General features: G+C 36.6%; 1 protein-coding gene across 4 annotated transcripts in view; it reads right to left on the reverse strand.

Annotated features, from left to right (window-relative positions):
• Positions 1 to 12,989, reverse strand: part of MON2 (MON2 homolog, regulator of endosome-to-Golgi trafficking) — a 125,608-nt gene that overhangs the window by 19,273 nt on the left and 93,346 nt on the right. For 3 of the 4 annotated variants that reach the window (XM_080659849.1, XM_080659852.1, XM_080659851.1), the window contains 5 exons: positions 11,256 to 11,884; positions 5,796 to 5,939; positions 5,157 to 5,174; positions 4,743 to 4,871; positions 2,235 to 2,425 (listed from right to left, as the gene is read on the reverse strand). In XM_080659849.1, coding sequence (XP_080515975.1) covers positions 2,235 to 2,425; positions 4,743 to 4,871; positions 5,157 to 5,174; positions 5,796 to 5,939; positions 11,256 to 11,884 — 1,111 coding nt within the window. The remainder of the gene's footprint in view (positions 1 to 2,234; positions 2,426 to 4,742; positions 4,872 to 5,156; positions 5,175 to 5,795; positions 5,940 to 11,255; positions 11,885 to 12,989) is intronic. The other variant, XM_080659850.1, reaches the window with a different exon arrangement.

A 12,989-nucleotide genomic window follows, 5' to 3' on the forward strand; every position in this document is an offset into this window, starting at 1 on the left:
AAAGAAAAAAAACAAAAATAAAAACAAACTCAAAGATAAGGACAACAGATTGGTGGTTATCAGAGGGGAATGAAGGTGGAGGGGGAGGCAAAATGGTTAATAAGGGTCAAATGTATACTGACAGGTGGAAACTACTTTTGGTGGTGAACATGTTATTTATAATGTATCCAGAAAATAAACTGTAATGTTGTACATCTGAAATTTATATAATGTTATAAACCAATGTTACTTCAATTTTTTTAAAAAAGCTTATTCAGTTTATTATTAGGGCAACATGCATACACAGATAATTGGAGGAAAAAGGAAAAAATTTAAATTTATAAATCTACTCATCTATACTAATCAAGAGCTAATATGCTAATGGTCAGGACACAGTAACGGGTAACGACCAGACCATTAGCATATTAGCTGGGGCATTGCTCCAGAGATGGGGTGGAAGCAGGGAGGCGCCCGAAGGAGGCGGGACCATCCCATGCTGGGGAGGGCAGGGGTGAGAGCCCATAGTGCCCCCCTCACCAATCCTTCGCCACCCACAGCTCACACTCTGAGTGCCCCGCGGCCTACCTGTCAGGGGAAGGAGCGCAGCGCAGCAGGTGGGAGGCTTCCTCCCTCTCCTCTGACGCCATGACGGGGCGGAGCCGCCGCCTTGCTACAGAGACAGGGCGGAAGCAGGGAGGCACCCAGAGAAGTCGGGACCAGCCCAAGGCGACTCGAGGGACTGAGGGCGGGGCATGAAGTGACCAGAGAAGGCCAGAGGGTTTGGAGACCGGGCCAGGCATGCTAGAGCTCTGCGTGGACAGGTTCGGGTGTCAAGGCAGGGCTGCAGGTGGGTGGGTGGCGGCGCCGTGCGATTTTGCATGCTGGGCTCCTAGTTTTATATAAATTAACATCGAGATTTGGGCAATGAAGTCCACAAAGGAATTCAAATTTTCAGGGTTATTTTAAAGATAAAAACATAATTCGTTTCCTGCAAATACGAAGAGTATGTCTGCATTGGTATCAATAAAATTTCTAGAAGTGAAAAATACATAAGAAAGCAAAACAAAGTCTGACCATTTTCAGAAACAGGAATTAGAATCACATGTCAGTTTGAATTATCAAATATCAGAGAAGCTTTTACAGAGGAAAATGTAAGTTAACCCTTCTGCACTCTACAACTTTTAATTATTTAGTTAAATATTTTTTCCATTGATTTTTAGAGAGGGGAGGAGAGAACAAGAGCAAGAAAGCGAGAGCGAGAGAGAGGGAGAGAGAAAGACATTAATGTGAACAAGACCGGGACTAGGGATGGGGATCGAACCAGCAACCCAGTTATGTGCCCTTAACTGACAATCGAACCTGAGACTCTTCATTCCGAGGGATGATGCTCTAACCACTAAGAAAAACTGGGCAGGGCTTTTTTTTTTTTAATTTTTCAATTAAAGTTGACATTCAATATTATTTTATACTAGAGGCTCGGCTTGGCCTGGGCTGCAGGGATCGAGCCAAAACCGGCTCTCTGACATCCCCCAAGGGGTCCTGGATCGCGAGAGGGCAGTTCTCGGGTGATGCACCCTGGAATCGGGCTCCCTCCTCTCTGGTTCCGGGTGTGTCACCTGAGAACTGCAGCTGCCTAGTCAGCCCAAGGCTCAGGTAACCAGGGCTGGCTGAGGCTTGTGCTGCCGGCAGTGGCAGCAGCAGAGGTGTGATGGGGGCATCACCTTCCCCTGATCAACAAGTCACCTCCCGCCCCTGAGGGCTCCCAGACTGTGAGAGGGGGCAGGCCAGGCTGAGGGACCCCCTCCAGTGCATGAATTTTCATGTACTGGGCCTCTAGTATGCATATAAGATCTTTGGTGAATCTCTTTCCACCCTCCCTCCTACCCCCTTCCCTCTGAGATTCATCAGTCTGTTCCATGTTTCCATGCCTGTGCGTTGAGCATCTGCCCCCTGGTGGTCTTGAGCATCAAAGCTACTGGTCGAATGGTCCAACGGTCAGACAGTCGCTTAATCTTTTATATATATAGATTCCTATCTTACTACCAAAATCATTGTAAAGTACAAAATCTCCATTGCTCACAGATGATTTGCTAAATGGATAAATGCCTAATCCAGCTGTGCTTTCTATAAGCTATGATGCTCAATAACCAATTACTTTGTTAATGAATAATTAGAAATACTGTTTTTAGAGTAATAACAGGCATGGTATACACTTCTTGAAAGATTGTCCTAACTGCAAAAATAAATGAGCTGACCTTTTAGTAAAAAGAAAGTCTTCAAAAGTATTGGCTAGTTCTGGCCACATACTGTCAAATTTTCCAGAAGAAGCATGCTGCCGGGCAACAGGCAACCCAATAGAAAGAACTTTGAGGAGAGAAGATACTGCCAGTTTCCATGTGCTTTCAGAAGGGCAGGAATACTTCAAACTGAGAGGAACCCTAAGGGTCTGTGAAAATACAATTTAAGATAAGTGTTCATTAAAATATATACACACAACTTTAATTATTTCTATAAAATTTTAAGAGAAAAAATAATAGCATAGACATTTCATTTAAAGAAGGATGTTATTTTCCAGAAAGACCAATTCTCCGTTACAGTTTTCAAATCCTACTGCCTAGAAAGATACTAGGTGTACCGGTTAATAATAGCGGATATTGTAACCAAAGAAAACACGATAATTTCAAGAGAAACATCAAAAGTGCTTTATTCCAAGTAATGTCCATCGCTAGCTACACATTTCCCCCATCTTTGAGGTAATTTGTGGATACTGTCCCAATAGAACTTTTCTTGTTTTGAGGCAAACCATTCAGAGACCCAATTTTCCACTTCTTCGTACGTTTTGAAGTGCTGCTCAGAAAGTGCGTGTGCCATCAATCAGAACAAGTGGTAATCTGAAGGAGCAAGGTCTGGTGAATACAGCAGGAGGGTTAATACTTCCCAGGCAAGATCTTTTAACGTGTCTTGAACTGGTTTTGAAGTGTGTGATGGTGCGTCATCATGAAGCAAAATTACTTTGCCGTGTCTTCTGGCACATTCTGGTTGTTTTACGATCAACCCGTGCTTCAAATTGATTATTTGTCGGTAGCAATCAGTATTAATGGTTTCACCTGGTTTTAGAAGCTCATAATACACCACACCTTCCTGATCCCACCAAACACAGAGCATTGTTTTCTTTCCGAAGCGATTTGGCCTTGCAGTAGATGTTGATGGTTGACCTGGATCAACCCATGATTTTGTGCGTTTGGGATTCTCAAAATAAATCCACTTTTCATCGCCAGTCACAATTCGATGCCAAAAAGACTTTCTTTCATGCCGTTGAAGTAACATTTTACTGATGACTTTGTTTTCTATTTGTCTTTCGTTCAGTTTATGTGGCGCACCCATTTTCCTTCCTTTAAAATCTTTCCCATTGCTTGTAAATGATCGGAAATTGTTCGCTGAGCAATGTTTAATCTTCCTGCAAGTTGTTTTTGAGTTTGACATGCATCTTCATCCAATAATGCTTGTAACTGTTGGTCTTCAAACTTTTTCGGTTGACCTGGACGTTCTTAGTCTTTCACATAGAAATCATCACTTTTAAAGCGTTTAAGCCAGCATTCACAAGTATCTTGAGATGGAGCATGTTCACCATAAGCTTCCCGAAGTATACAATAACTTTCAGTAGCACTTTTCTTCAAAATAATGAATTAAAACTTCCCGCAAATGCTCTTTTTTTGGCACGAAATTCGACATTTTTAAGTGTAAAAATATCTATGATGTTAACACCTTCAGCAAATTTGATATATGAAGTTTGAAGCTTTTCAATACAACAAAATAGCATACATAGCAAATCACATATATAACATACGTGTAACTCCATTTATTGAAAAAAATCCACATTATTAAACGGTACACCTAGTATACTTTTAAATCCTATCTCCAGTGACCCTGAAAAAGTAACAACACTTAAAAAAAAGTTTGTATTGATTTTTAGAGATAGGGAAAGGGTGAGGGAGACAGAGAGAGACAGAGGAAAAAACAAGAAATAAGCTTTTGAAGGAATGGGACACAGTCAAGAAGAGATGAATTTTTAAAATAATTGTCAACACTGGAAACTAACATAACATTGTATATCTATTCTAATTGAAAAGTAAAAATGACTGTTAAAATTATGCATGATCAATTGAATCAATGGGCTGAATTGTGAATTTCTCCCTGAATGCTCATCAACATCAAAGTATGAGGAGTATCATCCTAAGAAACAGGACCCTCAACTCATTGTCTTATGTGGCAAAATTTAGGAATTGCAAAAAATCTAATGCATATTCACTTAATAGTTTTCATTTAAATAACCTCATACTTTAGCCCTAGCCAGTTTGGCTCAGTGGATAGAGCGTTGGCCTGCGGACTCAAGGGTCCCGGGTTCGATTCCGGTCAAGGGCATGTACCTTGGTTGTGGGCACATCCCCAGTAGGGGGTGTGCAGGAGGCAGCTGAATCGATGTTTCTCTCTCATCGATGTTTCTAACTCTCTATCCCTCTCCCTTCCTCTCTGTAAAAAAATCAATAAAATATATATTTTTTAAAAAATAAATAAATAAATAACCTCATACTTTAGATAAACAGATTTCTAAGTATTATCGATGAACATTGGAGAAAAGTCACTATAAGTAATAAAATGAATTATATTTTCAATATATGATAAAACATGGTTATCTAAAGGGTTACTTCAACAATACTGTCACCATCAAATAAAAGTATAAACATTTTTTAAAAAAGAAATACCTTAATGATATTCTGGAGTACTTTCTCATTCACCACTGCTTTGTGACAGGCTGTTTTTTGGTATAAATCCACAACTACTTCTAAAGACCTTTCAGCAAATGGTACATAATTCAAGGCCACCCATTCCGCCTAGAAAGTAATATTTTCATATGGAATTAAAAATAAATGAGATTAAATGAAATTGTATTGCTTTCAAACAGAAAGCTTCTTTGTCTTAAAGTTAAGGCCTTGGTTTTATGTCAGATTATATTACATGCAAAGTTTTCAAAGAGATATGTACTTCATGAAATAATAATTTTCAGCCAGGCAAAAATCAAAATTATCGTGAAAAGCACATAGAGCATTCTATCAAAAACTGGGAAAGATGTACTTTGTTGTCAATAGGTTAGGACAATTTTAGGAAATTTAACTCACCGGTGCAAATAGTTGGATCTATTGTGATTCCATTGTGTTGCAAGACAAATAGAATGAAAAGAGTTAATACACATTAAAACTACTTTTCGCACCATGTAAAATTATAATTTTTATGTTGTGTGAACAAAATCAGCATGTGCATGCATTCAGAAATTTACTTTTCTCCTAAGCCAAAACAGATTTAAAATTCGCCAATTATGGCTATAAAAATCTTTAATGTAAAATCCAACTAAATTTCACACCAGTAGTAGACTTCTTATTTAATCACACAGATATTTTCATTCTGCATTGTGGTTATCTATTTTAGGAAAGATTAGGCTTAAAGATTTAGAAGTCATTTTATAGTGGGCTGGGGCAGCCAAGAAAGGAACTTTGAAGAAGATGTACTACACAGTAACGTGAAAGGCCAAACTTCCTAGAGAACCATTTTGGAAATGAAAATCATAAGCAAGAAAAAAAGGAACACAGAAAAGATTCTACAAATAGTATTTCTTTTAAGCTAAAACTGTTACCAGACATATGAGAGTTTATATGTGAATGAAAAATTTCTGAGGTAATCAGAGTCCCTCTTAAGTAGAACTGACTTGTACTTATAAGCCATAAAATCTTATATAGTAAATATAATTTAGAGTAAGTTACCTGATTATATTTTGCATTTGCAATGTGCTTTGTTTCCAGCTGTCCATACTGTGGAGGTTTACAGGAAAATTCTACAAATGCCAGTAACTGGTCAAATATAGCTGGATACATTATCTGCATGTTTTCTGGTCCTATACAGATGGCCTATAAAAGCAAAATATGAACAGTAGAATGCATAATCTGAACTCTATTAAGTTCTTTACTGTTACGTGCATTTGCTTAACCAAATAATCATAAAAACTGCCCTATTTTATGTATCATACAATCTTTTATAAGCCCTGAAGGACATTTAAGCTATTTTAAACTATTATTGAGTAAAGTATAGGCTAAATGTATATATCAACTAAAAATTTTTTAAAAATAAAAAGTGTAATATTGCCCTGGCCGGGTTTCTCAGTGTGTTAGGGCATCTGCCCTCCGACTGAAGGGGTGTGGGTTCGATTGCCAGTCAAGGGCAAATATCTCAGTTGCTGTTCGATATCAGGCCCTGGTCAGGGCACACATGGTAGGCAACCAATCGATGTGCCTGTCATGTTGATGCTTCTTTCTTTCTCTCCACCCTCCCTCACCCTTTCATTCTCTCTAAAAAATCAATAAAAAAAATATCTTTGGGTGAGGATTTTTTTTTTAAGTGTGATATTTTTATTTAATAGATTGGATACAGGGCAAGCACTTAAAGAGAAATCCTGATGTCCTACAATCTGATCATTTGTTCAGTAGTACAGGCATCAGACCATTAAGAATGCTTCACTGACCAAGATGATAGTGACTACTCTTTAAGTGATGAGATCAGTTCTTTGAAATGACAGCTGATTTTTGCACCTCGCCTGGTCCACTGACTTTAACAAATAATCATGTGCATTATAATTAGGAAAATAAATCATGAAAAATTGTTTCTAGTAGAAATCTATATATTAATTTTAACAGATTAGTATATATTTAATAATGTCTAATATATCTGAATATATAGACTTGACTTTAAAAATTAAAATATTTTAATATAAACTTATTGCTACAAATAATTTCATAAAACAGAATAAAATGCCCATCTTATCATTGCAGATTTTAATTACCAATTCAAATATGTCAAAAGTACTTAAATAAATCTTATCTTTTTATTTTTTTCTAGCCACAAATGTGTATTTTCCTCTCATCCTTTCATATTTTCCTGTTTTTATTTATCTCTGTGAGAACAAATATTTAATGATATTATTTATATAATGCCTAAAATATATCTGTGCTCTACAAAACAAAAAAATATGATCACTCTACACTTCAGCTACCCTCAAAATACTAAGTCAAAATTCACAGCATTCAAAATTTTAAGGAATCTCTTTAAAAAGATATTTACATTTATATATTTTTTGTAATCTGTGGCTTTTGAACTGTCAGACAATAAGTTAGTTTCATTTTCTCTCAGAGAAGATATAGCCATTTAGCTGTAACTGAAAGTTTAGATATAACTGTCCTAAGATAGAAAGTGGATAAGCAAAGTGCTGCCCATACCTAAGTTAGGTTGTTTTATAATTACAATGTGAAAAAATAACACCATGTCTCAATATTTAGCTATTTTTGCCAGAAATAGTGAATGAAGAACCCGAAAGATAAAAAAAAATTCTCTCTAGCCCTGGGCGGTGTGGCTCAATTGGTTGGAATGTCGTTTTCTTTACCAAAAGGTGGCAGGTTCAATTCTAGGTCAGGGCACATAACTGGGTTGTGGGTTCAATCCCTGGTCTAGGCAGGAGACAACTGATCTATGTTTCTCACATGGATATCTCTGTCTGTCTGTCTGTCTGTCTATCTCTGTCTCTCCTCCTTCCTCTCTCTAAATTCAAAAAGTTTATCTTTTAGGTGAGGAAAAAAAATTATCCCTACTAATTACTTCTAATAGTTTCACCTTCTTTATTCACGTTTTGCTAAGTCTTAACTCTTAGAAGTAAACAAGTAGTAATTACTATGGAAAAGAGACAATTATCCTAAGTGAATTATTTTCAATAGCTAAAAAGAAAAAAAAAAAAAAAAAAAGAAGCCTGTGTTGATAACTTAGTAAACTTAGTATCAGAATTTCTCTGGAAATATCTTAGCACCAAATAATGATTTTGACTATGCGCTGGGATTTTCTGTGTTCCTTTATAAACATAAAACACAAGTAGTGTTATAGTAGATTATAAAGCTATTCTGGAATCTTAAAGTGTATAATATAGAGTCAACTTTTTTTTTTAACAACAAACTCCATATAAGAAAAAATTATTGGCTTTTCTTCTTTAGTATTCTGAAGTTAATATATCACAAAAACCTATAATAAAACTTGATAACAGATTTTAGTCCCAAAACTGAGAATCAATAAGCAATCTGAAGAATATTTCCTATTGGTTCTTAAAAACTGTATATGTGAAAACAAGAACAAAAACTGGACATCCAACCTCCGGTATGGTTCAAGGTTTCTCTCATTAAGTAATCTACAATAATTCATTCAGTACCTACCATGTTCTAAGGCCTTTGCTAGAGAAACCAATGATGACGATAGTAACAGCTAAACTAACAATTGCTGAATGTTTAACTGTGCCAGGCACTAAATATCTTACAAATATTATCCCATTTAATAGGGAAAAAAGTTATAAATTATTTTCATTTTATAGATGAGGTATCTGTAGTATAGAGAGATTCAGAAACTTGTCCCTGTAAGAAGACATGGTTTCACTGAACAACTCCAAAGGCACCATTTCACATACAATGTGATGATGTTTCCTGGAGTACCACTCCAGCAATTGTGATGATGGAGACAGATAGGTTATCTAGCCATCTGACTTTAGGAAGTTTAGCAATAAATAAGACAGAAGCAGTCTCCTGATCTCAGAACTTAATAAAAGCAGATAATCAAATTCTCAGGTCCCTCATGTATGCCAAAATGTCTTGAAAAAAATCAATTAGCATACGTAACCAAGACAATTTAGTTGGGAACTAGTGATCTGAGAACAAAGAGAAGACTGTGACCCTGAATATAAAGCTAAAGAAATAAAAAAAGAGTTTTTCTGCCCTGGCCGGTGTGGCTCAGTTTGTTGGGCATCATCCTGAGCACAAAAGGGTTTGCTGGTTCCATTCCCAGTCAGGGCACATGCATGGGTTGTAGGCTTGATCCCCGGTTGGGGGCATGCAGGAGGCAGCCAATCAGTGTTCCCCTCTCACATCGATGTTTCTCTCTCCTTCTCCTTTCCTCTCTCTCTAAAAATCAATTTAAAAAATCTGTTTAAAAATATAAGTTTTTCCCTTTAGGAAGGAAAATAGTTTTTAATCAATAAAATGTTTTGCTGAATAGTTTATTAGGATAAAATCCCAAAGCAAAAGCTTGCCAAAACCCATGGAGGAAAATATAAAAACATTCTCACAGATCATGAAATATGTAAATTTTTCTCAGGAAATATTAAAGACTTCCATATTATATTATTTTCAAGTAATGGATACAATGAAAATTAACAATGCAAAATATCAATTGATATAAATGAACAATATAAAGCTTCTTAAGTTTCAGGTTGAAGGTATATGTTGTTTTCAAAGCTTAGAACAAATTCCTAGTAACTGGGATGAATAATTCCACTTATTGTCTTACTGCTGAAGCAGAGGGTGTTTTTGTTTTGTTTTGTTTTGTTTTGTTTTGTTTTGTTGTAATGATATACTTTTTCTCTTGAAGCGAGTTTTTGGAATTTGTTGTTTCTTCTTTATTTTTATCCTCTACACATATATAAAAGTTTGAATCAAACATCTGAATGAGAGTTGTAGATTATAGGTATCCCACAAAGCCTGTGTCTTTTCTTTTCTTTTTTGATAAAATAACTTTTCCATTCCCTCTAGGGCAGTCTATAAGTGATTTATGAGCATGATCAATCAAGGGGGGGAAAGTAATTATTGAGAACCTACATTCCCACCCCCCCACAATTAAAAACAGCTATTTTTATTTCAATTGTGGAAAACTGATATTACTACAATAAATTTTTTTAATGCCAGATTCTCTTAAATTTTAAGTTTCTACACAATTTGTTTCTCTGTATAATAGGATTAAACAGAAAAAGAATTACTGGTCAGCTAGACTTCCTCCAGAAGCAAATAAGAGGTATTGCCATATAGCAGAAACCACCATTCTTCATGTGAAAACGTTCATCATTCCAGTTGGATATGTGCAATCAGTTAAATGGAAAACATGATTTACAGTACATAAATGGTTACTGATCACACATGTATAATCAGGTTCTAGTTCCATTCTAATCTATATATATAAAAGGCTAAGTGACTGTCCGACTGGTAGCTATGACACGCCAATGACCACCAGGGGGCAGACACTCTGACCGGTACCTATGACACGCACTGACCACCAAGGGGCAGACACTCAATGCAGGAGCTGCCAAGCTGTGGTGACTTGGCAGCGGTGGTTCTCGGGTGACGCAGCCCGGAACCAGAGAGGAGGGAGCCCAATTCCGGGGTGCATCCATCACCTAAGAACTGCCCTCTCACAATCTGGGACCCCTTGGGGGATGTCAGAGAGCTGGTTTCAGCCCGATCCCCGCAGGCCATGCCAAGGGACCCCACCTGCCAGAGGGACCCCACTCACTCCACAGATGCTCTTCGAACCGCATGCTGCCCCAGGTGCAGCCAGCCCAGGTGCAGCTGGCCGGGGAGGGACCACGAGAAGCTGGTTCCAGGGCGTGTCCGGACTTTCTCACCCAGTCCCGACCCACTGGCCACCTTCTAATTAATTTCCTTTCAATGTGCATGAATCCTTGCACGTGGGCACTAGTATTGTTAGAATGTCATAGCTACTATACTGGAATTGCTATCTCTTCAGTTTGCATTTTATTCTTCAGCATTTTGGTTGTGAATTACACTAACAATTACCTTAAAGTTTAAAGAGTTTTTTTTATTTTGATCTGGTATTGCTTGATAATTGGAATTTATTCAATGATATTTAGGTCTGTCTGTTTTAATAATTTTTTGCAGTAACAAAACACACATAGGTAAAAATATAACTTTCTAAAATTTCTGTGAAATACTTTATAAATTTATCCTTACTCTTTTTAAAAATAAGCTTCCAACAATTCCAGGGCTAGATTTAATTGCAGATAAAAAAATATATGTAATCCCATTGCTTATTAATTTTCTAATTACATAAGTACCAGACAAAAGCTGTTATTCCAAAAAGTATTATCCTCTTATAAAGAGGTGTATGAACAAACCAAAAATGCTGGTGAATAGAAACAATATGCAGGCAATTTCCTAACGACTCTCAAAACAAACCTGAATTACCAGAAAACGACCCGTTTTTAAAATAACTAGATCTTTACAATCCTGAACTTATCCCAAAGTATATATACATAAGAATCTTAATGATCCAGAATTAATTACCAAAAAATACATAGCAAAGTAAAAAAATATGCACTTTTGCTTAGACAGCCATTAAAATTCTATTACCTTTTGGAGGACATCTAAAGCTGTAAGTACAGCTTCCTGTAAACTTGTCAAAACTGCTTCAGTATAAGATGGAAGAATGAAAGGAGATGCATCTGAACTTATTGGGACTGAAACAGCACTATGCAATATGACCCCTAATTTTTGCAAGTCATCCATGTTGAAACCAGTTTTTATGTGTTGGTAGAGAGCTGGAAATATCTGAATTAAAGCTGTAAGAAAAGGCTGACTGGGAATAAAAGTCAGTTTATCAAAAGTAATAGGAGGCTTAGTGCTTTCAGATCCAATTCTATACCAGGTATTCCATGCAGCCCACCAGAGATTCAAATCTTCAAGCTCATCAGTAACTATGGGTGGCTCAGAGCTACTATATCTTCCAAGTCTTTCTCCAATGGAATCTGTTCTTACAAATGGCCTGCTCAGGCCAGAGCCTGATATTGACCCTAGAAGGACAGACACAGGTACATTAACTGCAGGCGGTGTCTCAGGCTTATCTGAGTCTCTGACAGGGGACACAATCTGTAAAATTTCCTGGAAGCTTTTCAGTGCAGCCAGAGATACTTCATTGTTTTTGCTGAGTGCTGCTGATTGTATATGGTCAAGAAGAACATCCCATGCTCTTGAAAAGTCTCCTATATTAAGAAGAGAAAAAATATATATCACCATAAAAGTGAACAAATGTTCTCTATTAGACACTTTAGAATCTATTCGCTATATTTTTCTGCTTAAATTCCTATGGAACTAGAAAAAAACTGCTTAGGTACAAAGGTTATTAACATGTGAATTAAAACCATTACAATCTGAAAATCCAGTAAATTATTTTTCCGATACTAGAACAAAGGGCACCAAGAAGAGATTAGATAATGGGTATATCAAACAATGTTTTGGTCTTAAAAACAAAACTCTATAAATGTAAGTATACATGTTTATACTATATCCTAGTACTTTTGCCAAAGGAGAAAAGAAAAAAACTTAAGAGGGTAAATAAAAAAAGCTTTTTAGTAACATCTTCAGTCTATCTATCTGCCTTTATTAATGATTAAGATGTTATCATTCTTAAATATATTGGAAAAGTTACAAGCTGTAACAGTATGAAACATTATTTTATAGGTCTAAATGTTTAAACTGTCATATTCTATTAAATTTTAGTTTTCATATTTAAATAATTTATGGTTATACAACTTTTTTTAAAAAGATTTTTTTCTTGATTTTGAGATAGAGAGAAAGGGAGAGTGAAAGAGACAGAAACACTGATGTAATAGTGAAACATCAATCGGCTGCCTCCTGCATGACCTCACCCCCCACAGGGGTCAAGCCCACAACTGGGATATGTGCCCTGAATGGAAATCAAACCAGCAACCTTTCAGTGTACAAGACGACGCCCAACCAACTGAGCCACATTGGCCAGGGCAGTTGTATAACTTTCTTAAACATTTTTCACCCATAATAGTTAGTTACCAGGACAAAATGAATAGACTGTCCTTTCATAATGAGTATAAATTTGTTTCCCTCACATGAAAATGAGTCAGCAAGGCATGAGATGAATGGTAGTTGCTGGTTTCCACTGATCAATCTCTTGCTCTACTACTATGACCAACTAAACATATAATGAACCCAGGTGTAATTTGTTTCTATGAAGTCCAGCAAAAATGACCTTATTCTTAACAGCAATCTGGCCCAATGATTTGTTAACAAATATTTTTACTTTAAGAGCTGCTTTGTTACCTACATACTTAC

This window comes from Plecotus auritus (genome assembly GCF_963455305.1).
Source record: "Plecotus auritus genome assembly, chromosome: 3".
Classification (NCBI taxonomy): domain Eukaryota; kingdom Metazoa; phylum Chordata; class Mammalia; order Chiroptera; family Vespertilionidae; genus Plecotus; species Plecotus auritus.